Source organism: Xylocopa sonorina, chromosome 2, assembly GCF_050948175.1.
Source record: "Xylocopa sonorina isolate GNS202 chromosome 2, iyXylSono1_principal, whole genome shotgun sequence".
Taxonomy (NCBI): domain Eukaryota; kingdom Metazoa; phylum Arthropoda; class Insecta; order Hymenoptera; family Apidae; genus Xylocopa; species Xylocopa sonorina.
This window is the reverse complement of record NC_135194.1, coordinates 13,935,926-13,961,653: the sequence shown is the minus strand read 5'-3', so window position 1 is coordinate 13,961,653 and position 25,728 is coordinate 13,935,926. Positions and strand designations below refer to the sequence as shown.

General features: G+C 52.6%; 2 protein-coding genes across 5 annotated transcripts in view; one reads left to right on the top strand and one right to left on the bottom strand.

The window, feature by feature from the left end:
* Window positions 1-18,891, bottom strand: part of LOC143433291 (uncharacterized) — a 98,413-nt gene extending 79,522 nt beyond the window's left edge. For all 4 annotated transcript variants that reach the window (XM_076910582.1, XM_076910585.1, XM_076910584.1 and 1 more), the window contains exon 1: window positions 17,785-18,891. In XM_076910582.1, the coding sequence (XP_076766697.1) occupies window positions 17,785-18,376 (592 nt within the window). In that variant the 5' untranslated portion in view covers window positions 18,377-18,891. The remainder of the gene's footprint in view (window positions 1-17,784) is intronic.
* LOC143433312 (uncharacterized) lies at window positions 18,455-20,733 on the top strand. The gene is given in 8 exon segments (XM_076910610.1): window positions 18,455-18,581; window positions 19,813-20,103; window positions 20,106-20,149; window positions 20,152-20,184; window positions 20,186-20,296; window positions 20,298-20,338; window positions 20,340-20,383; window positions 20,663-20,733. Coding segments are annotated over 8 exon segments (762 nt in total).
* Window positions 20,734-25,728: the final 4,995 nt, after the last annotated feature.

The window sequence follows — 25,728 nt, the reverse complement described above, 5'->3', positions numbered from 1 at the left end:
CGCGAAACAAAAGGATCGGCGTGTACGCGCGATGTACCATTTCGCGAACTAGGCACCGGCTGGTGGATCCTCGTGCGATCGACGCCGCGCGAGCCCGCAAATTACCGCGTATCCCACGACCGTCAACGAACCGTGGCCCCGCGCGTTCGCGCCCGGATAACAAACGCTCGGTTGCTAATCGATCGGCAGACACGTATCAGGAACGAGCTGGGTACGTGCAGCCTGGCTGACGACGCGCGAGTTACACGCGACAACGTGGCCCCTCGCGCGCGTCGTCCGCGATTCCGTTCACGGTGTTTTGCGCTGCGAATCGACCGGACTACGACCGGCGATCGGTCACGTACGATTCTACGATTAGCTACGCAACTTCTGAGAGAGCCCAACTCCGTTGAACAAGATTTATTACCGCTCGTACCTAGGTATCCGTCGTACGAACGGAATTACTATCGTTCGGCCACGATCCCGACCGCCACCGGTCCCGAGACAAGGATTAACCGAATGTTAATAAGCTTCTGCGGCTAGGAAGATTCTGTCGATTAGAATAGAGGAGGCAGACTTTCGCCTGGCGACGGTCGAGAGGCGCTATCGAGGCGATTCATTCGGTTGTCAGAAGGACTCAGGTGGTCCCGATGAGTCGACACCGCCGGTTAATCAGACCCGGGAGGCAGCTCGTTGCGGATATTTAGTAATCAAGAGATCGTTACTTCTTTTCTCGCGCAGTGAAAGGCATCGTTGACGACTGCTAATTACCACGGACGGACGATTTTATATCCACGCGAGGCGAGGACTGCTCACTACCGTTCCTTTTATCCCCGTTGCCTTTCCGTTGCTTTCGTTCGATCGTTCCGCGTTACGAAACGAAATTTACTTTCGCGAGGAGCCCGCTGGACGGTGCATGGTTGATGCGTAAGGTAGGGAAGGTTGATTATCGAGGAGCAGAGGCGAAGTCGATTGTCGGCACGACGACAAAGCCCGGGGAGAAGTCAACGGGTCGATCTAATTTCGCAGCTGCTCGTCGTTAAACCGGCCCGGGCAAAGGTGGAACTGTGACAAATTTCGCCCAATCGAAATCGCGGAACGTTCATCGGGGGGGCAGCGTAAAATTGCGGGCGAAAAACTCTCTAACTCGAGGAACATCAGGGCGAAGAATATCAGGGGCCCGCCCCCGGCTAACAATTCGTCACCTCGCCGCGTCGAGCGGCCAAGTAGCTCCGCTCCGGACGTCACGGAACCGCGGACCAAGTCGAATGAGTCACTACGGTCCCATGGAAGGAGCAGATACGTGGAACGGAAGATAGGGTTCGGTGTATGCATAAGTATACGCGCGCGAGTACCAGCACGCGTATCGCCACAGATTCGATCGTGTTAATTTTGAATTCGTCGAGACTTTTCGAGGCACTCGAAAGACGATTCCTTCGCGAACGGAAGGAGGCGACAATCTGAAGAAACGGAAGCAGAAAAGAAAGGAAAGGAGAGAGAGAAGGACGAGGAGGCAGCGAAGCGGAGATGAGGCCCCGCTACTAAAGTCACCGGCCCGGGCAAAAAGCTCAAATTGATCAAAATGAGAGTTACGCCGGGCAAAAAAGTAAACGACTACGGTGGCAGGCACGCATTTCGTGCCAGTGGCGAGTTTAGGTGGCGACCTGACAATAGAAGCGAACTTCCCCGGAGACAGAGATCGATCTCCTCCTCGCGCGTCCACCGCGTTCGCAGCCAGCGATCGCAAGCGTTGATGACCCCGCGGGCTGGCGAACCGCGCGCGAAACCGTAGAAACGGAAAACCGTCGTTTGCCACACGTGAAACTTCCCCACGCGAGCCGCGCGCCGGTTCGACAACTATGGTTAAACTCGGGTAGCGCTTATGCAAAACCGTGTCCATCCTCGCGGTTACCCGTGCGCGTTCACCGGCCAGAGTTCCAGCGGTTGCTTAAGCGCATTAACATACCTAAGTGATGCAAATTACGGCGCGGTTCGAACACGTTCGTGCCGCTTCAAGAGAGTGGGACTATATCGTCCCGAGCGAGAGGAGAAAACGAGGGGGGAAAATAGAGGGAGAGAAAAAAAATAACAGAACGCCACGGATTCCCGGGATTAATTTTCCGTCTATTACGCGCGAAACGTCTGTAATTTCAGCGGTAATGAAGACGAATCCGGGGAAAAACCGACCTCCTTGGTTGCCGGTGCTGCTAATGACCAGGTAACTGCGGATTAATGTTACTTCCGCCGCGGCTTAAATGTTTAAACTCGCCGCTGTTTGCGGAAATAATTGGAGGCAGGTACCGACGAACAATCCCCATGCCCTTACGATCGCGATGGAGGAGGGAAACGAGCTTGCTTTCCTTGCGAACAGAAAAAAAGCGTAATTGCCACGATATTATATTTAAAGTATATTCCAACGGACCCGTCGAGTCTCGCGCACGCTGGAACGATGCGTGCTCGCGGGATGCGGACGATGAAATCGCCTGGTAAAATTGAAAACGCCTCGCACGGCGGGCAGGCGCGATCGAGATCGGCGAAATGAAGTCGTTGGATCGATTAAGAAGCCGCGTACGGAGACACGTGCGACTGGGCCTTAAAATATGGCCACTTACGGCCAGCCACCGGGGTTAATTACCTCTGTCTTTCTGTACGGGTTGGCGTACAGTAATGTATCAGCGCGTTTAGGCACGGCCAGTTAATCCCAAGGAACTGCTCAACGCACCGTTAAGCACGCTTAACTCGTTAAGTCACCTAATACGCGGACGGCCTGCACGGGCCGATATTATCCTGGAGATGATCGCAGGAACAGGGGGGGTGCGCGCGGCCGCGTTCGTCCACTCTAATTGCCCTCTCGTTTTCGTTCTAGCAGGCGTTTTTTTCTTTTTTAAACGCGATCGCCTGGACACAGGCGTAAATAGCACCGTGCCACCACTCGCGCCAGTTTCTGCTCGTGTACGGTGCGTGAAAGTGGGCCCCGATTGTCCGACTCGCTTCGTACAGCTCGCCAATTATGACTCAATCGTTAATGTGCCATCGTAATAATCTACTTATACGTATAGAATAAACAGACCGAAGGATTCGTTTCTTTCGCTCTCGGTAACCAGGCACAAAGACTTTCTCCGCCTGAATCCCTTAACCCTTTCCCGGTTCCAGCTCGAGGATCGAGGGTACCAATAATTGACATTGACACAAAACCGTGTAGACGTACCGCCCAGCTGTGTACGTCACTTTCGAGCGTACGTACCCGCGGCTGGTAGAAAGTTAACGATCCGGCGAGAAGTCCTTGGAAAGTAACGAAAAGAAAAGCCGCGTATAGGAAAGCGGCGTCCAGGTGAACGAGGATCCGTCGTCCACGGCGAGAGGAGGAATGGAAACGCTTGTCCTTAGTCACGCGTGCTCGTTTTTATCGTCCGGCGGGATCGTGCCGGAAGCATAACTCGATTCGCCTTTTCGTTGGCATTTGCATGCGCGGAAATAATTCCCATGATTCGCCGGAAACGTATCAGATAAGGGCCCGCGGCTATATCCCGGTCGCATTAACGGGCTAATTAAAGCGGCGTAAACAATGGCGAGCCGTGAGGGGGGGGTTTGCGAGGGATCGGCACGTCAGAAAAATCCAGGATACGTAGAGAGGTACGTGGCGCGGTGCTCGCGCGTATGTAAGTGTGCTTGGTACGCGTAATCCAGCTGCGGCATTATACGCCGTCCGTACGGTAATGCACGAACACGACCGACTAATCAGCTGCCATCTACATCGCTAGACTTATGTTTATGGATGATACGTGCGCGCCTCACGAATCCATCGGGCTGCAATAACGATTACGAAACGGAGCGGTTTCGATACTGTCGTCATTTTCTTTTATTTCGTATGCTTTCCACTCAGCATTGTATAACGAGCGCAGGAATTTTACCGTTCGATGGTTTTCCCGGCGGACGATACCTCGCGATTTTCGAAGAGGAGGGCTTCGCGCGAGATGCGTTTCGGAAGGGACGAAAACGGAGCGGACGCGCGAGAAGCGCAGGTAAGCGGAATATACACGCCGGCGTGACGCGGTGGTAGGTTAATGCACGAACACGGCCGCATAATCAACGACCATCTAGATCATTAAACCGATGTTTATGCACGATACGCGCGCCTACGAGCCCGCCAGATATAATAACAGTGGCGTCATTCGTCTGTGTACACGGTTTCCATTGTGATCGTCGGGGTGCGTTACGTAAAGAGGACAGAGAGGGAAGAAGAGTAAGAAAAAGAGGAAGAGGAAAAAGGGGAAACGAAGAAATAATAACACGCAACAGTACGCGTTGGACCACCGTCGATGACGTTGCGGTTTATCGTTAATTAATAAGCCTGTCTACGCGTACCCAGCGACGATTAACATTTTTCGTCCCCGCGTACTCGACCGCGAAGGGTGCAAAGATCTATCGCGTATCATCGCTCTTGTAACACCAAATTTGGCTTTGGTAATTTTCAACGCCAGTGTTCATCAAGATTATTCCGGAAATATGACGGCCGGATGATTTATCGTCGCTCACGTGGGACAGCTCGAGGAAGTGACTAAGAAAATTCGTCGGCGAAGGAATCATCGCGCGTAAAATGAAAATTCGAGGAAGAAAGGAAAAAGCGCGCGCAGGTCGGGCGAAGAAAAATCGCGGCATTCTTTCGACAGTATTTATCGACGTCGCCCGGTGACAGAGCGCAGAATTCCACCGCTCTATCCTTGAATGGAAGATACCGCTCTCGTCTGGAGACGTTTTTATCGCCGGTTTAGCAACACCGTGCGTCGTCCGAGCAAAAACCGAAGGCCTTCCGTCTTCGTGTAAGGGTATCATCCGCGTACAGGCTCTCGTGCTCCTCCTATCTAAATAATTCCGTATGCAAAGAATCCCGACAAGCGGCACTGGCCGACCGACGCCGGCGTCATAAAATCCAGAAAGGGGTTCCGTGGAATCCGCGATATGTGCTAATTGACGCGTAATCGACGCTGGATTAACAGCCATTGCTGGCGTCAGAACGATCGGCAAAAAGCAATTATCGTTCTCTTAATTACTGGATTCGACTTCGAGAGCGAGAGGTAGCGTCGTCTAATTGCCGCTGCGTTCGTCGAATTCGCTGGAAACGGGGAGGGTGGCGAGCCACCCCCTCTGCGCCCGACGATACGATTCGAGGGCCGTAAAAAGGAACGTCGCGCGGCTGGTTATTCATGATTTGGGGAATGCTCGATGCGTTTACGGATTAGCATAGCACGCATAAACTGCGAAATAACGTGGCTGTGCACGCAGCGCACGCAATCGCGCGTTCGCGCCCGCCGGTGCACCACTCGAGGAGGGAGAAAGAGGAGGGCTGAAAAAGGAGAAGAGGCAGAGGGAGAGACAGAGAAGAGGAAAGGAAAGGGAGGGACGAGAAGAGGAGGTGATGGAAGAAAAAAATTCGCAAGGGGGCAGGGACGAAGAAACGGCGAGACGGTGCAATTCTCCTCCTAAGTCGAGGCATTAACAATGTGCTTTATCGAAACCGCTCATCGTGGCACATCCGGATTCAAATTACGCCTCGCTTACGCTTATGTTTATTTAACCAGTTATTAAAATTACATTAAGGGGTCGCCTCTTAATTATGTCGCTCGGGGAACGTCCTCGGTACTGAACGAGCGACCTCTGTAATTCCGGAAGGAATCATACTTTCGGTGGATACACACCAGAGACAAAGATCAGCTACAAATGGACGGAGATGGTAGCAAAAAAAAGAAAAGGACGAGAAGAACGAAAGGAGGAAAAGGAGGCCATTCACGAAGTGATTCTGACGATAGATTAATTTGCACGGAGGTCAACGATCCCGGCTCCGATTTAATTCACCGACTTTCCTTAAATATCGACGAATCAAGCCGTCGACGATTGCGCAATTCGGAGTGAACCAGAACTGTCACCAGGTGGTAACAGTGATTGCGATGGCCTCTGCTTCTGGGAAACTTGGATCTCGTCCCTCCTCTCTCTAACAAACCCGAGAAATTTGAATCCTAAATTCGAGCATTCGACTCCACCTCAGCTGGCGAACTCGACGAAGGACAGTAATTATCGCGGCAATTGACGCGCGCTGAACACGTGAAACACCGTGACGCGTAATAGGATGATGAACGGGGTAAAAATAGCGAGGAAATTTCGCGTTTAGCCCGACGAAGCATCGCGCTCACGGTCGCTCGATTCGGGCGAAGTGTTGCACCGTCATCGAGCCTCTCGGATGACGGCGCGCCGCGGCCAGCGAGAGGAGATCACCGGCCAGTGACAGTGGAAGAAGGCGTCTATGGGTCTCGTTTACCCGTCGTCATTACCATCGCATCCGGCTCCATGGCGGCGTTACGTGCTTCAATTTGAATACACCAGGCAGGAAACGACGCCGGGCATTAAAGCCATTTTCTTCACCAGGCGTCGTCCCCTCCCTCGAAGGCGCACCTCGCGTTATCCTTGCTTAAAAACCGATCCCTGCGCGGCGCGCGTTTTGCCCGGCGCGTCGCGCGTTCCTAGCCGAACGATCGGTTTGCTGACTCACCGTAATGCCGCGAAATTCGAAACGACCACCGACGTGGCTCTTTTTGCGGATTACATAACCGCCAGTTGATACCGCGGCGGTCGGTTCATTACTGATCCTCGACGTAATGCGCCTGGAAACGCGGCGAAACGGTTTCGATGCCCCGTTCAAGTTCAACCAGCGACGGGGTTCAGGAGAAACGAAGAAACAGGGACGGGTTTCCGCGAGTCGTATCGGCGGATTGCGATAATTGAAAACGGTCCCGCGGCAGCAGAGTGACGCAATTAAATGACTCGGGCGCCAGGTTAGATGGCCCAACGGGCGATTAATATAATAGCGCACTTTTCTAGATTGCCAGTCTCCTTTTAATTAGCGCCACGGGGAGCATCGAGGTGCGCTCGTTTTGCCAGAACCGGCGCGTCCCCTGGCCCCCTCTTTCGATTGGAATCACTCATTAACGCGGACGATCTGAATCCGGCTTTACACGAAACAATATAATTAAATCCGCATCAACGCGGTAACCATCAGCCGGACTAGGCCCGAAACAGGCGAGAGAATAATAAAACCAGCCGCGTACGCTCACGTGCAAAAGGTAGACCGACGGTTTCTCATTTTTGAGAGGATGTAATTTCAACGGTTTCGTTATTTGTTAACCTCTTTGCGTCTAATGGATCCTCTAAATTGATAAAAACCCAGCGTCGTATATAAATCCTGCCGCATCGCGTGTCTCATTTTAATATAGATCACCGAGAGGATTTTTAGCAGACAGTTCAAACTCGCGGCTCATTGGTCTCGTAATAATACAGCGGCTAACATTCGAACGCGAAGCTAGGAAAGCGACGCGATATTTAACAGCGATACCGCGTAATTAAGCCTGTTTCCAACCCGGTAGGTTATCTCTTCGCTCGATTCGAACTCGCTTTACACTAGCGAGAAACGAAAAAACCATGCTCGAGCGTTCAACGATAAGAAACAAACCGATGATTAATCGATCGCTTCGTTCGATTTCTATTCGTCCCGCGCCATTCGTCCGTCCAAGGATCGATCGATCGCGGCCTGCCAGATGTTTCAGGCAATTCGTCGCAGCCTGAGCAACGCTGCCAGCCATCGAGAGGAGATTTGCATACGGACATATGGCGCTCGTATCCCGTGAAAGTACGCGCTCCTCGTTGCCGTCACTTTAACCAAGTAAAATCGGCCGGCATCCTCGATTTCTCTGGATCCCCATCGCGGATCGTGTCCCTTCTCGCGTCGGGAGCAAAAACCGCGTCGGCTGTTCAACGATCGACCGACGTACCCGTTACCCGTTGCGAGAGATTTTAATTGAATCGTATGGTAAATCATCGATATTTCACTCGCCGTTCAGCCGCGATAAATACGCGCGGACAACGATCTATCACTCGAGTCGCTGGTATAATTATCGCCACAGAGCCAGCGATCGTGTCGCTTCGCCCGCGGCGCGCAGTGGATAACGCGCGATTTCCTTCGATCCGCGCGGCTGCGACTCGTTCCTCGACGGATCCGGAATTCGCTGTGCGTCGTTCGCAGCTGACTATGGGAAAGAGGCGATAGATTTTCATCGGGAAAAGTGGCGAGAGATGTTGCGAGGCGCGTGTCGCTGCTGCGCGGCGAGCGATGTTTCCGCGAGTGTCAGCTCGTTTTCGATTTACGTAACAGCGCGAAATTAATAAACGCCGGGGAAATTTCCAGGAATCGTCCGCGCGCGCTCGCGGCCTTCGTTCTCCATAAGGATTACAAACGAATTCCGCCGGATGATAATCGACGCCGTTTCACAACCGGTGCGGAATCCGGCCGATTCCCCGTTTCCTGTGCCCGAACGATCGCGCCACGTCCTTCCATTCCACGGCGATGACCCGGAATCGAACAACTTCCCACAGGATCTTTCTCTCTGAGGACGGATCGCGCGACCACCGCGTACTTAGCTATTCTGATTCACCCGTTTTATCGATCCTCGGATGCCACTAACCAGATGTAACGCGTTGGAAAAAAATCCGAGTCATCGGTAAGCGTGAGAAACCTAGCGCGCTGTCCTTTTGTACCACTCGCAAGAGACCGATTAGAACGAACTGGCTGGCTACGAAACTAGTTTCCAACGGGGAATTGTAATTTTCTGCCGGTAAATTGGCCGTGTTATTTAAATTGCCACCGTCTTCCGAGTGTAATTGTTCGTATGATTAAGGAGAACGAACCGCGGCTCGATTAAGTGAAAAAAATCGGCCCGTCGAATCACCTTGAGCGTTTATTCCTACGCGTTTTCCATAAAAAAGCCTGCCGCGACTACCTCGCGCGGTGAAAACGCACGCGTCCCAATAAATGTCACGGATACTCTCGCATATATCGGTGAGTTAACAACAATGTCAGCTCCGTCTCTGGGAGCTGTCTCTCGCGAGGGATATCTGGAACGGAGTCCGCTATTACATCGAATTAAGCAAACGAGCTCGAAACGAGAGCCAGATAGAGGATCCGAGCGAAACACCTTGACGACGACAACGTTTACCTCGTCCCGGGGAATAATTCACTCGCGATCGGAACGGGAGCCCGTCGCTCGAACCGGACGCCAGCCGCGCGCGGCCTAGCCTGCCAATCCGCGAGAGAAATTAGCATACGCGAGCGCCAAATACGGCGAACGGCTCAGCTGCGCTCACGGTGCCGACAAATGCGATGAATATGGTGATTTCCATCATTTATCCGGCTGGCTAGGCGCAAACGATCCCGGTCCTTGAGGCGAGATGCACCGCGAGGCGCGCGCCACGCATACTGAACGCGCCGACCGGTATCGTTCAGAGGTATTAACAGTTTTCCATTCGCGCGATAACTAGCGGAGGAAAAAAAGACGGGCAATTTACGAAATGGAAGAGAACGTAGATAGATTCGAAATAGGAATTTACATAAAAACCGTCAGCATCATTTAAGCGATGGATCCGATCCGTTCGCGAGGGACGTCTGAAACGAGAACCGACACTTCTGAGACATCGTGTCCCACGCCAAGTGTCTGGATAAATAGAGAAAAATTCCTGTTTACTGACGAAATGCAATAAAACGTAAGTGCAGAACGGGGGATATAATGAGCTGCGGCGAACGGCTGGCATTCCGTTTTCGGTGGAGAGGTGCACGGTCTATCGCCGGCGTGGTAATTCCGCCGATGAATATGGAACGCGGTAGGAAACGAGCCGCGAGATGAAAAATTACCATCAAAATGCTGGAAAACGTTCCTCTAAAAATACCCGAACCGATTATCAAGCGGATCAACCAGCCGAGAAATGAATATGCATGCCGCGTAGCCGCGTTTTGCTGCCAAAGCTGCGCTCTCTCGCGCGTACAGCCAGGCCTGCGCGATCCAACGCGGTGGGGCCGCCGCGAAAAGGCACGCCTCCCACCCCGCACCGCGTCTTCCAATTACGTGGAAACGAAAAAAAATAGGGGAACTTTTCAATGCGAGAAATGCGTTTCCCTTTTCGAGGCTCGACGCAGACTGCAAGCAAGGTCGTCCGTGTACCTCGACCGCGCGAATCACTCGTCCGGCTTCGACGCATTCGTCATCGCCGCGCGAGAGATCGTATCGCGGCAGGACTCATAATTTGCATGTCTCGGCGCAGGTGCCACGGCTAACGAAGAATTATGGTCGCGGGTGAGCCGCGCTCGGGACTTTTCGCGGAGGAAAAAACACTCGAGGCTGACGGAGATTGCGATCGACAGCCGTGGAACGATTCGACGCGGGAGCGAACCTGGCATCGAGGAAGTCTCGCCGATATTCGCCTCGAATCGTTCGTCGTTTGAATTCGCGTTGACCAAATCTCAACGAAATTAGCGAACTGTATACACACGAACTTTCATTAACGATCCAGGAGCCTAAACTTAAAAGAAACCACAAGACAAACCGGTATCCCGTGCACGTGTACCCACTGTGGAACAGGCGTGAAAACCGAGGAGGCACGTGGCCAGCAACCCTTCCGTTGAATGTTTAAAGAAAGCCGCAGGAAAGTCGGTCGCGTGTCGCGGTGATTTGTCGATGGTCGTGTGTGTTTTCAGCGTACACGTACACGTGACGCACGCGAAAAGGTGGCCCCGTGCGTTCGGAAGGGTTGCGGAGCGGTATACCTGGTCGTGCGGGACTCCCCGGATGAAAGAACTACACGAGAAGATAAAGAAGGGGGAAAAAGAGAGGGAGAGAGAGAGAGAGAGAGAGAGAGAAAAAAAAGAAAGGCAGGGCGGAGAAAGAGAAAAGAGAACCGCCACGTGACCCTTGCGCACGGTCCTCCATTCCTTATTGGAATCCTCCTGGCCCAACCTGACCTATCCAAGATGAGATTTATCCGGCGGCTTTACCTGCCACCAGCTACACAGCCACCTTGATACCTTCCTCGCTGTCTGTGCCTACCTACCGGGAATCCCTCCATTCCTATTCTCATTCCCCATTCCAGCCACCGGGCCACCCGTCCACCCACTGCTCCGGGTCACGTATCCTAGGCCTCCTCGTACGGGTCGAGCGTGTCCTGGCAACGTAACAGGTGAGATTTCCGTGCAGCTCGTGGGTCCACGGTCTCTCTCTTTCTCTCTCTGTCACCCTCTATCGCGTGGCGCGCGCCGCGCCCTTTGGTATTCTTCACGAGCGTTTAAACGCCGCGATCGCTTGCTAATTTAACAACGCGCCGGAGCCAGTGACCGGTAAGAATAAGCGGGACGGCTGGCTTTAAGAAAAAAAAAAAAAAGAAAGAGAATCCATATTTCTCGCGTTACAAGCAATTGTTCCAACGATGGAAGCGTCTACCGGTGTACGTTAATTCTTGTATTGTTTTCCACGCGGACACGCGTCCCACGACGAATTTCAATCTCCGAATGCAAATCGGTTGATTTCCATAAAACCTACCGTCCACCACCTACGAGTCACGTGCCCACGAGCTACCCAAGGAGGAACCGACGTAATAGGCGGGATTTCTGGCCCGGGAACCGGCTGCCCCGAAGCGTTTCGTCGGCAGCTCCGTCGTTAATGCCAAAGCCGAGTAGGCTATAATCGACGGCGAGCCGCGACGCTGGACAATGCAAAATGGGGCCACGACGGCGTTATTACGCGCGTTAACCCTTTACCACCCCGACGGGCCGGTACCAAGCGTCCGCGTCCGCGTCCATGCGCGCGCGCGCGCGAGCCTTCCAGTGATGCAAGAGAAAAACGGCGGCGGCTCCGGTTCCCGCTCAGCCGAAACCGACGATTTTCATTAAAGTCTCATTAAGTGCGTTCAGGCGTTTCGTAGGCGATTTGAAACGGGCGATAATTAACGGGGAAACGAACGGGTAATGACGCTAATTCCCTGTTATATTAATTAGTCGAATCGCAACGAACAAATGTTTTAAATGAAATAAATTAAGGATATCTTTATTAGGAAAACAGAGCCAGCTGAAAGCATGGCGTGCGCAAGACGCATCGCCGCTATCGCGGTTGATTATCTCGATTCGATCCGCGAAGAGAGAATAAAAGGAATGGTAAAGAGTATACGAAAAGGAAAGAAAAAAGAAACGAGCAATAGGTTTTCATTATTCCGCGAAAAGGCAAAAGCCTATTTACCTTCGTAATCTCGGTTCAATTAATCCGTGGAATTCGCGGACTGGCTCGCGCGAGCCGGTCAAATCCGCCGCTCTCCTCCGAGGGAGGCTCATCGATTCTCGAGAGCGCGTAATCTCTCCACCATTTCCATCGAGCGTGCCCGGAAACACGCCCAAAAAGCTGCTCGAGCGGGATTATTCATTCGAGTTTGCGTTCGCCTACGAAATTTACACTGAACGTGGAACGCGTGTTAGCCGAGGCAGAGGCGCGCGTTTCCGGTCGCCTCTCCTACTCCCGTCCTCGCCATCGTCGTCGTCTCTTTATCTCCTCGCACCGGCAGGGCCAAGCCTTCATTTCTCTAGTGACGCGCGAGCCAGATTGCCGATCGATAAAAGGCCGTTTCACCCGACCCGATAGCGACGCAAATTGCGAAAACAGACGGTATTATTCGGTCAGAATCGATCGAGACCATCGTCGAGGCGTTAACGAACTGTTCGCCACCCCTGGTTTCAGCCTCGCGATCGCGCGTCCTCGACAAACCCCGTTGCCTCGCGTTACAAAACAGTCGAGGAACGTTGCAACGTTTCCTACCACCGATTCGACGATTAAAAAGCAGTTTGTTCCGAACAATTTCGCGATCGCTTTTATGCTCAAAGAAGGAAACAGCAGATGTTTCGCCGATTATATACGTCGATTTATTAATTTACCGAACTCGTGAATATTCATGGGTTTATGAATAACCGCAATTTCCAGCGACGAGGGGTGAAGAAACGCGGAGATCTCTCTCCCGATTACCTGTTTACGTACAACATCCGGGGTGGATTATTCTCGGAGGGAGATCGGCGATGCTTTAACGATGCTCGCGATCACGCGACTCCGCGCACACTTGCCAGAACTAATCGGGGATCTAGTTTTCGAATAATGTTTCCCAATGCGTAGACATTATTGCTGTTTAATTGTTCAGTTGTTAAACGAAGTTGTTAAACATTCTCCAAAAAGTGAATCATCCGCTGAAACGTTTGAAGACGCGAAAGAAAGAATTAATCACTTGGAAAGGGAACGCGATATCGTCGCGGAAGATCTACGGATTACTCGAGTCAAGTAAACGAACGTATTCTTTAATCGCCTCCAATAAACCGTGGAAAACAGGAACGTACTCGTAAAGCTATATCACAACGGAATAGTAACGATTTCGTTAAATTATAGACGCGGAAACGAAGCGAGAGATACGAACTCCTACGTATCCGTACGCGATGCGATGAAAATGTTGAGCGAACGAAAAGAAGAGGAGAGTCCCGATGGTGTTCGAAGTCGACTGGAAAAGAAACGAGTTTCGAGGAACTGTCGTGGACACGCGAAACAGTGAGATCGGCGAGGGATCGCGAACGAAAGCGAGGCTCTCACGAATCGGGAAGGGGCCTTCTAATTTTCCGCATGCGAGTAACCCGACGGCACTCGAACGGAGGCTCGAACGGCCCCGCGGTTCTTGCTCGAGGATTCACGGCTAACGCCTCGGACCCCTTACCGATAATTACCCCATGCGAAACGGACGTTCCTCGAAAATCGAATTAAAGAGCGTCCTACGATTTTCGTTGCCTGCCAAGACGGAAGCATCGTCGATTTATCGAGGCAGGGATCAGCTACGACTCGTCGACGATAAAACATCAAACGATCGGTAATTAAACCGTAAAAAGGGCGCGCGTAATACGTGATTGGTAACGTTCGACGTTGATTTACTTACCGTCCCAAATATTATCATAATTAATTACGTGGCTGGGCGGTTCGGGTATATAATTAGCAGAAATCACGGGATCGTCGATCGATCGGCGATCATTATCCCGTTTCGAGGTTTACAGCGGGCGGCGATAAACGGGAGGAAGGGAGGAAAAGGGGACAGGATGTTCGTACTTAGACGATCGTGCGGTGGAACGGGAGAAATGAATCGTTTTCGAGCGGCTTGTTAGAGGGGGTCGTCGACTATCGTGGAGTCGGGTCGTGTCGTCGCGGGATGGCGTTGGATTCTGGTGGAAAAAGGAAACGTGTACGGGGTACGGGGAGAGGAAAGGTGGAGGTCTAGGTATGATAAAAGGGGGGGAACGGTTGGGCACGTACGGGACGCGTCGCGGGGATGAAATCAATATGGAGAACGTATCTGGTAAAATTATTGTTATCGAGGGCTGATGCCGTTCCCTGCGTGAAACGTCATTTTCAGTTCTATCGAGGCTCACGGCTCACCGCCGCGGCGATAGAGATTGCTCGGGCATAGAATCTAATTACGTGATAAACATTGTTGCGCGGAGCACACCTGCTCGTAAATAACATAGAATCAAACACGTATCGCGTTACACCGTAATACACGAGGGCCAGGAGAGGGAAGAAACAGGTCCCAGGGACCTGGCGAACCGCAATCGGGTATCCTCTCCGTAGCGAGCTGGCTGCGTCCTGCGCGTGTTCCTTGCCAGGATTAATTATATTCGAGCCCTATCGGACATAAATTAGCGCGACGAAAAGAGGGAGGCACGATGCATCGAGTAATTACGTTTTTTCGTGTGATCGCGCGTAACCAACGTGCTGATTGGCGAATTTTGTTTTTGCTCGACTCACTCTCCCTCTCTCTCTCTCTCTCTCTCTCTCTGACATATTGGAAATTGAAAATTGGAACGACAGTGAGGGAGGAAGCGAGAAGAGCGTGGCGCGTACGGTCAGAGGACGCGTATGCAACGGTCTCGAGGGGGATGAACGCGACGGTTCGGTAACAACCGAACGTTGCACGAAACTTGTATTAAACGAAGTCAAGTTCCGAACGTTACGCAAGAGGGTGGATTTATCTGGAGCACTCTACGATTTCACTAAAAAATTGTATTTTTCGTGGTATCGCGTTGCTCATCGAAAATAACTGCGCGATCACGCGCTTACGTGGAATATTTATTCAAACATGCCTTAGAGCCTAAGACCTTATCGACTGATACGATATCGGGCAACATTTTTCTCACCGGCAACGGCCACGCCGTTTGTTTGCCGTTGCATTTTTGAATATTAGTGCAATTATGTAGACACGCGTACATACATATACAATTGCGGGGAGGGACGAGGAGGCCGCGATAGAGTAACACCGACGAGCACGCCGACCACGATAATTGCCCGTGGATTAATCGTAATATACTCACGTCGTTATCGATAATACGAAATCAAAGATAACTTCGTCACTTTTTCCCCTTTTATTTTTATTCAATTTTCCGAGAGTCACGATTACCGCGACGTTACCAACTACTCGACGACCAGGACGATCGCGGACGCCATTGGTCGCTGCCGTATTATCGAGGAACGAATAATACCGACGAGGTTGCTCAATTTCTCGCGCGTAACCGCTCCGTAAACGCTTACACGCCTCGGCCACTGACGATGATCGTCGTCGTCGTCGTCGTCGTCGTCGTCGTCGCCTTTCCTCGATTCTCGACGCGTTGCGAACGAGCGGCTCTTATCAGGCCATCCCGCGATGCCAGTCAGCCTGTTTGCCTTGCATTTTATTGAAACTAATAAAGATCCGGCTGTTTAGAATCAGATAATGGCTCACCTCGTCGCGGTATCATTTTAATTACGATCATCCTTATTTTCGCGGTGTCGCGAGGCTCGCGACACGTTACTCGCGACGCATTATACCCCGATAATAAACACCGGAGATAATAACTCGATGTAGTGCCAGGTATAAATACAATAATATTTAGTTTTTACGAAATAATCAGCGAGTTTATCGCTGCGACGAATCGTCGCCGATATACGCGAGTATCCCTTCTCCTGGCATCCGCTCGAGTTATTCTTTATCGACGTGGCAAGGGATTTTTTTTCGAAATTAACTTTATCGGAGAATTACGTGGCCGTCCACGTGTCTCAATGCATCGATGACACGTGTCAGCGAAGGTAATTAAGAATTCGTTGGAGCCGGCGCCCCAACGCTCGACGCGATGCTCGTGATGAGAGACGCATCGATGGAGAACGACGAGCAGCCACCAAGTATCGAAAATATTTCGAGCTCGTGTGTCGAACGAAATTGAAAATACTGCTGGCGTTGGCTCGAAACAGCCACTACTCGAAATTCACTTTCGCGTTATGACTCAGACGATTAATAAGGCGCAAATTATTGACACAATTTAATCAGCTCAGACGCGGAGATACGGGCACCGATTTTTTTAGATAAACACGATTATAGACAAGTGGGCGTCCGACAAACGAACCTGAGCACTATTTCCTTTCCACTAAACAACGATTACTATCGTTCTATTTACCGATAAGAGACGGCCACGTACGTACCTGCCATTACACGATCTGGAAAATATAACCCTTTTACGAGGAGCGGTGATGTAACGCTGAAAACTCCGCGAACGCTAACGAAACATTTTCACGTTAACCAGTACGATTGTTCCGTCAAGCGCGAATTTCAATTACGCGCATGCACACGTTCCCTCGAACGAAACGTTGCACGAATTCATCCGGCAAGAATTCCCTTATCGCCGAGGGGAAACGTTCGCAGATTGCACGCACGCGGCGAACGAGGAACGCAGAACGAAAGGAACATCTTCTGAAAGGGAGCTTCAGCCTTCCCATCGTAAAACCGCGCGGCCAGGCCCCCGCGATCGGCGTGCTCGCGGCGCGTTTTGCCTATGGAAACGCGAACGACGGAGTCGTCGTTGTTTCAGGTGAGGCGTCGTTTACCATCGACAATGGAGAACCGACGAAGAGCGTACAATGCGTCGTCGAACCGTTCCATCGCGCAGGGGTTCGCCAGGATCGACGACAAAGCGGTAACGTCGCGCGCGGGGGTGGCTGCCACGAATGCGAGCAGGGAGGGCGCACCATTGACAGCTGACGGATCGAACGCTCGCTCGCTCGCCACGTTTCTCCCCAAAATGCGTCGGGATCGTTTCGTGTTTCGCTCGCGAACAAATAGCGGCTGGCATGACGCACGCGTTCGTTTGTCTCGGAAATCTCCGGTTTCGTTAGCGAACCCAACTCTTTGGGAGATCGACGGGGCGAACGAGAGAAACGGGGAGAGAATCGCTTAATCGAGCTGCTAATTGAACCGTGTTGATATACCACGGTTTGTTCGAGAGGGTTTTTGGGAACGGAAACCAGGCTGCACGTTTCACGGAGAGCACGGAACACGTCGAACGTCGCGCGTCTAACGACGAGATTAACGATCAGACGTTGAGAACGCTCGCGTCTGATCGTCGTACGATTTAACGCAGGGAAGAATGAAGATCGGCGAGCGATGCAAATATTCATTGACGTAAATTTAGCCTTTGCCAAGCGCCTCGAATCGTAACCTTATTCAAATGTCGCGTTGACGCAACGTTGCCGAGAACAATGTGAATTTCGGAGTAATCTAAAGCCGCTAGAACACCGAGTCCTCGACTTCTTAGATACTTTGCCTAACAATGAGATCATCTAGGTAAATTATCGGGGCCAGCGATCGCGTTCGAAGAACCGGCGATGAAATAGAATTCCGAGATTCAAACGAGTAAATTATTGCGCAAGCGGATGTACGCGAAAATCGGCATCGCCGAATTACCAGCAGTTCCAGCGATGGCCCCCGCTTTATCCGCACGCACGCGTACACACGATCAACGTAGAATTAATTGCGTCACCCAAAGTTATCGTCGCGCGCGTTCTCGTCACCGCGATACCGTCGTTTCCGTAAAAAACGCGTACGAGAGAAACCACTCACCGTTTTCGGTGCCACGCAGGGGACCGGAAGGGCTGCCGCCAGTGGAGACTCCTTCGTCCTCGCTGCTGCTGCTGCTACCCTCGCTGGGGCTGTAACTCCTCCTGCTCCCTGCCCCGCGGACGATCTTCTGCCCGCTGTTGGCCGTTCCGTTATTGTTATCGTGCATCCTACCCTGCAGCCTCTCGTGCATAGTCCTTACGCGTGAATGCAGCCTCTGCTGCTGCAGGGAACCGACCGAAAAGTCCAACGGCTGGTCGATCTCCGTTTGGATCTGCGTCTGCCTCTGTACCTGTCCGCATATCGAGCCGGCGACCAGACTCTGCGGCTGGCCGACCTGCTGTCCTATCGGCGACACTTGCTGCGGTTGCTGTTGTTGCTCCTGGTGAACGCTACTAGGCGGACTCCACCATTGGTGGCCGCCTTGCACGGACCTCCACGCCTCGATCGTGTTGTTGTTCGTCGGGCTGGTCTGCTGTTTCTGCTTCTGTTGCTGCATCTGCATCTGCTGTTGAGACTGTTGCTGTTGCTGGGCCATCGCGACCTCGACCAGATTGTTGTTCTCCAGCAGATGCATGCTGGGTGTCTGCGTCATCGACGACGGCAAAACGAAAGGGGAAGCTGCCACCAGGGGTGGGCTCGGCTCTTGACGCTGTCGATGGCTCGAATGATGATGAAGCGGTTGCTGCTGCTGCTGCTGCTGTTGCCTATGCTGGTGGTGTTGCGCCGTGTCTTGTTGATGTTGCTGTTGCTGATGCGAACCGGATGGTACGACAACCGGAGGCGGAATCTGCCGGACGGTACGCGCTGCCTCGGCGACCCACCGGCGCACCGCCTCGCTGTCGAGGCCCGCCAGCCCTGCGGACTTCGTTTTCGACTGTCCTCCGGGCGATGACAAACCCTTGTCGGGTAACAGGCCGGGCAGCGCGAGGACCCCGGTGCCCGCCACCGCGACCCTGGGTCCCGAAACGCCCCCGTAAGCAGCCAACGCCGCGAGATCCAACGTGGTCACCGGATCGCTCCTTTTCACGGACGAGAGCTCCTTCGCCGTTCACCGCTCCCGCGCAACTGAACGTCCTTCCGATATAATCGGCCGGAACTGTTTACCAATGTCACCAACGTCACACTCGCGAATTCGACAGTTCCGCGAAATCGATATCGAGCACAGTAACCGCGCACGGTGTCTTTCTTGTTTACCTGCCGGGCATCGACGACACAGCGGTCGAAAAACCCCGACCGTCTCTGTTCCTCTATATTTTTCTCTCTCTATTATCCTTCGATACGGTCACAGTATGATCCTACGTAAGCACTACACTGATAAAACGCGCACAGATATGTTCCCTACGACCCGTTATCGAACGCATCCCAGTTCTCGCTTGTTTCAACGGCGACGTACACGAGAGCTTACCCTTGGTCGTCCATTAAACGAGCACTCCTTGACGCATATATAGCGCGTACGGTTATTAGATGGAACACCGTGACAAGCGCGTATCGTCGTTACTATCGCATAGTTCCTGGCCCCGTTTCCCGTAGAATTCACCTGTCATCGGGACCGGACGACCGCCGAACACGAACAGGCCGCGGCGACGATTTCTAATTGCACACCACCCGAAGCCAACTGTCAGCTGTGTTCTCTCCCGCGACCCGATTCACTCGCGCGTTCTCTCACTCGAACGATCTCGCGCCCGTCGAGGCCCGCGAATATTCGAAAATCCTATCGGAGTGTCTCCTTCTCGCTCTCTCTCTCTTTCTCTCTCTCTCTATCGCACCCCAGGCACCTGTCATCCACGCCGTCAAGCAGAGCGTCACCCATCGGTGAACTGGCGAACGATCTCGACGTTCTCCACCGCGGCGGACGCGGGCATGTTCCTCGCTCGTCGATCTTCGAACGATCCTTCCGACTCCAAAAATGGTAACTGTCACGTAATCACTGTCTCACTTTCGACGTACGCGGTATCTCTGCCGTGAACCCGGGCACGCGGCACGTGTGTCACTGCTCTCCGACATAGATCCCCTCGCGTATATACACAGAGAGACGGTTGCGTTGGGTGGCCGCGACGGGCGAGGATCGTGGTAAAATAGGCAAGTATCGTTATCGGAGGCACACGAGCATCCGCGACGAGGTACGACGGTGGCAGCTACGGTTGCGGCGGCTGGTACGGCGGCGGTCAGATGCTGTCGCGTGCATGTGTGCAGCTACACTAGAGGGCCCACGTACGCCCGGTCGGCCGCCTACCGGCCACGGGGAACGCGGACGCGTACGCGGACCGTCGAGCGCGAAGTGGGGGAGTTTGACCGTGGGGCGAGCGAGACGGAGCGGCACGATACCACGGCTGGTTTAGCTCGCGGTGCGACGAAGAGGTTAGACGCTGGAACCGAGAGCAGCGGACGAACGCCTGGACGGACGAGGCTGGTGGGGAAACGAGCGGCGTCGGTGGGGAACGAGCCTCCAATCGCGAAGGAACGCGGATCACGCGCGGCTCCGCCCGGCAAGGAAAGGCGAGTTCTCCGCTCGGCGAGCGCGAGCGCGCCTTTTTACCTCGCGTGTACCGGCTACTCTACTGCCGCAGCAACGAGACCACGGTTAGAGGGAGACGAAGAGGTGAGTGCATTTGCATGTGCGAGAAAAACGACCAATCGCGGCCCCGCACTGCCCCCTCTGACGATATCGCCGCGACGATTTCGATTGTCCCCCCCTCGACGAACTATATCGATGTTCTCGCCGAATCTTCGATTGCGGAGGCTGAACGCGAGCCGTGCGAGGGACGCGTTTACGCTTAGAGCTTTTATTGGAAATTATACGTCACGCGATTTTATAATTCGTATCGTCGTCGATCGTGCATCGGTAGCGAGTCTCTTGACGATTGGGCTTTCGGTATAGCTTGGAGAACAGATGAATCTTCCGGCTATGGTGGGTACTCGCGCAGATTAAAACCGTTCGGTGTTCGATGATATCTCGAACGATAAACTCATTTCGAGTGCACGATATCTGGTGTCGGAGAAATCAAGTGGAACGCAGCGAGTCTCGATTCGATTTACATTTCAATATCCTTGCGACGAATTGTTGCAGAAATAACGTTCGCAAAGCAGGAGTACATTCGAGGATCCATCTCGGACGCCATTCTTCCTCGAAACGTCCGCGGCCCTATCGTAACCTCGCGGGGGTGTAAAAATATTCAAGAGCCCCCATCTCGGCCGCCATTCCTATCCGAGCGACCAGTCTCACCTATCATATTTCCATGCACACACATCGAACTCCACCACTCCCAACATTTGAATGCGGCATGCGCAGTGTCGGTGCAAAAAAGCAAAAAAAAAGCCAGGCGCTTTAAACTGGGCCTTTATTGGTCGTGGCAGCCGTGCCGGCATCCCCACCCTCGCCCCTTTTTTCCCTCGCGTACGCAAGCATCCCTGCCATTCTTCCTCTTTTTATCGCGCTATCATATTTCCATACAGCCACCGGCGGCCACCACCACCGTCCGCCGCCACCTCCACTCGATATCCAGCTCGCCCAGATTTGAATCCGGCATGCGCAGTTCCGCGCGCAAAAAGGGCGCTTTAAAGAGGTTCTTATTGGCCATGGGAACGCCACCCCCCCACTCCTTATCGCGTGTACCGGCTACCTAACCTTACGTACGGGGCACCCTTCCTCTTATCGCGTTTTCCTTACCCTCTCCCGTCCACCCTCCGCCTCCTCCGGCCCGTTCCTTTTTTTCGCCTTTCCTCTCCCTTCGACCCCGCGTATTCCCCTCCTGTGGCCCCACCAGCTCGTTGCGCGACTCCCACGTCGAACTAAGAACGCGAGCATCCCTGTGCACCCCTCGACTCCCTAGCCATGCACGCTCGTCTACGTGTACGCGCACGTAGATCGGTGGTAGGTGCGACGAGGATGGATAGCGTCGGGGGATGAAGATGAAAGCGAGACGTGACGAGAGGGATAACGGAGGGCGGGGGGGTTCTCTAGCCATGAGGAAGACGGAGCGGAGAGCGAGCTGGTATTGATTTTAATGACGCCCCTACCGACGCGAATTCACGAAAGAGGCGCGAATAATATCTACGCGCTCTGATTCCGGGACTCGGGACCCCGGCCGTGGCTTTATGAGAACGTATGGACGCATTCCTTAACGCGAGCCCGACCTCTTTACTTTAATCTCACATTCGCCTTCTCGTTTTACGACGCGCGAAACGATATTGTGGTTATAATTGGTACCACGGTGGATCGAAGTGCGAAGCAATTGCTGCTCCTCGGGCGAGAACATTTTCGCACCGTGTCCGATCGCGAACGAATAAAGGGTTCGTTGAAAGAGGGAGAGAGAGAGGGAAAAAAAGGATGGAGGCTGGGTATATTTATGTAAGACACGCGTGCCAGAGGGTAAAGAGTGGCACTTGCCGAAAATCGTGAGGCTCCAGTAGCACTATACGAAAGGGTGTTCGTATACCCATACCCGGGACCCTAATCTGAATAAGGCGAACCCTTTCCGCCCTGGCGGGGACCCCTTCTTTTTTATTCATCGCGTGCAGGTATTTGCATGACCTACGTCTGGATCGCAGGTGTAGAGGCACCCGCCTGTTCCCCTCTCGTTCTCCGTTTGAATGAAACGAACCGGCGAGGGCAAAGGGGTAGCCGTGTACGCGCGTGTATGGAAATAACGAGGTGGCTGCGTGATGGTGTACCATTTGCCGTCGGGGCCATCGGTGATAGATTCTTAACGCCGCCTCGTCATATGTTGATTCAGTGAAAAGGTGCGCCCCGAGTGTAAATCCTCGGGTTGCACAGGTGGAATCATTCCTGCAGGGTTTAATCCTTCCTCTCGCCGTTTCGTGGCCGATAATTTTCGCTCGTAAAATTATCCCTCGCATTTTTGTATACCAAAACGACGGTTCCTCTCAAAGTAGCTTCCGAGAATGCATCCGAGAGCGGTTAACTTTCCGCGCGCTAATACGTCTCTCTCTTCTCGTTGGTGCACGTTTCATCGGGACGGGCCGTTAAGGCCGCGGCGGTGCCTCCTGACCCCGTGACCCTCCCGCAGACCCGACGACCTGTCCATACGGTGTATACGTGAATCGCTGGCTACCATTCAGCCACCTGCGGCTTCTGACATCTCAAGCAGCGCCTGCAGTGACCGGGCGAACACCTCTCTTTGCACGCGCGAACACACTCTTTGACAAAGGTGCATTATCCCTCGCCCTCGGCTTTCCTGAAAACCTGTTTGCAACCGCTCGCCCGGCCGCTTTTGTGTCCCCCGCGCAACAAGTCACAACATCATCGAAATCGTAAACGGCCAACCAATCTCTGCCACGTTAATTGCTTCCACGACGTCCGTCTTCGATCCTCCGCGCGATCCTCTTTACGCGCGATGCATAATTCCGCGTTGCGATTTCCTCTAAGTCCTGTCGATCTACACACTTTCGTTCGTCGAAACGTTTCTTTCATCGATGCTGAAATTCGAACGGAACATCCCCGCGCGATTGGAGCCCGCGAAGCTTCCTTGTTCAGAGGCTGTTACCGTTACGAGGCCGATTTTCCAGTGGAACGATGGAAAGGAAACGCGAGATTCCCTCGACGCACCCCCTGCGAGGAGTTTTTTCAGTCGCGCTGCGGAATCGCCTCCCTCCGGGAATAATAAAGCCGTCCCATTAAGCGCGAAATTAGAGGTTTTGATTCTATGCCGTGCAGGCAGACGGAAAAAACGTTTATTTCTATCCGGGAACGCTTTAACCACCGCTCGTCGATACGTCGTCGGTCCCCGGGGGGCCAGGTGCGCGAAAACATTATTTTCCTTCGATGATTTGTTGGGACACGGAAACTGGGCCAATCTCGATAGGGTTTCCAGGCGACTTGTAAATCAAATCTCTCTTAAAGCCCGGGAATCTTTACAACTCGCGACGTACGTTACGGAAAAGAACGTGAAATTTTCGAGACTCTTACGAGGTGGAAAAATATCTTTTTTCTAGCTTTCTTCCTTATGCACTTACCGCCAAGTACCCATTCCACCTCTCTCTCTCTCTCTCTCTCACTCCACCCTAAAGATCTCCAAGTTTTTTGTTTACCTTTCAAACGACGTTAAGAGCAATCCACCTCTATTGCTTACCGAATAGAATTTTTTCCTAGCTACGATAGTATTTTTTCTTCGATTCCTTTTCTCTCATTGTTCATCATTTTTTTCTGCTCTTCCTTCTGGATTTTTCATCCACTCGCGGAAACTCGAGACGCATTGTTCTGCCGGGTGTTTCGCGCGGAAAAGTTTCCTAAGAGGCCGGAGGAACTTTACTGGCTCTCTATTCTCCCCGAAAACGGAGCTTTTTTTCTCCCTCTCCCCCGTCCTCCTCTTTGCCCTCTCTAATTCAGGTCGAACGGTTCGTCGAGCCGGTAATTTTACGAAAAAAAAAAGGGAGAAGAGGAAGAGAAAACGAAGGATAAAAAAGCCAAATAAACCGTACGGTGCACGGTGCTGACCATCGGGACCATTTTACAGTTTCCCGGACCGTTTTTACTATCCACCGATGTATACCCTCATTTACGATGCACCGGAATCTTCCTTTCACCCTCGCGGCCAGAAACGGACCCAGGTAGTGGGCGGTATCGATTCGTGCGTATCACTTATTACTCCACTAATTGCTTTACGACACGGCGTCCAAGGGAAGAAACGCGCGGAGGACCAGCATTTTTTTTTTTTACACCTCTTTACGACACGCATATATTTCTTCTCGGAAGGATCTATGACGGTCTATCGGATCGATCCTTATTTTTAGCAATTCTCTCGAATACCTCGTCCTTCCAACCATTGTAAAATCGTTCAGAATTACTGATCCGATGTCGAGAGAAATAAAAAAACAAGTTCGTGTTGGTAATAAGCCCGTAAAAACGGAAACTTCTCGGAAAATGGCCCCTTCAACGTTGCCCCATGAGCCAGGAATATTCAAGAGCAATTAAGACAATTAGTTACGCAAATTCTTGCTGGTGCACCTGAGTCCAGGTTGAAAAGAATCGACGGGGGTTTTCGAGGCTGACTTTCGCGCAGTCACTCTGAGAACAACCGCGTGTGGCACGAAGGGTGAATTCTGCGGCCGTTTTTCGAAAAACCGATTCAACCGTGCGGCGCCAGGGGCGTGAAATCGAAAGCTCGATTCGGAGTGCCGGATTTTCAGCCCCCGGGGATAATAATGAGGTTTCGGTTTTTCGAAACGACGCAAGCCTTGCGTCCCTGGATCAAAGAGTGCCGACTCGTAGCCTCCCTATCGTCTTTCGCAATTTCGAGGCCTTTTCTCGGACACCTCCAGCGTCGACTTCTATTTCCCGTGCGGACCACCCTTCCACGGGTCGAGAGGAAGCCTCTCCTTTTACCATACGGCTCCGAGGGACGATAGAGCTCGTTTCCTCGATTGCGGAATGCATCGTTTTGATTTACCTTCCGTGGTCTTCCTCCGTGAAATATTTCACTGGAGACCTCCCGAGTGGATTGCCCAAAGAAGTTGCCCTCGAAGCAATTTTCGTTGTTCAAACCTGGGAAGCAAATGAACGAGGATATTGCACGGGTTCCCATACGCGTATAAACATAGGGAAATTACGCGTAATATCCCGGTAGCCGCGCGTTCTCCGCGCCACTGCTACTGCAACTCGGTTTCGCGGAAGTTTTGAATTAAAAGAAACGGAACTCTCAATTCTCGACGGTACGGTGGCACGCGTGACAGAGCGCGGGCCAGGCCAGTAATTTTCCTGGCATTACGCATGTGAGGGAGCGTAACGTGCGATTATAAAATAAGCGGTTCCTTTTGTGGTAATTAGCCGGATCAAGGCCAGCCACCGATGAATTCGGGAAAGGGAACAATCGTTTCGGCTCTCCCCGCGTGGTACTCGCGTAATTGATGCATCTGCTTAAAGATATCCCTGTCACGCGTTGTTTAAATTAATTCTAATCTCTGGACGTGGACCGACGACAACCTCGA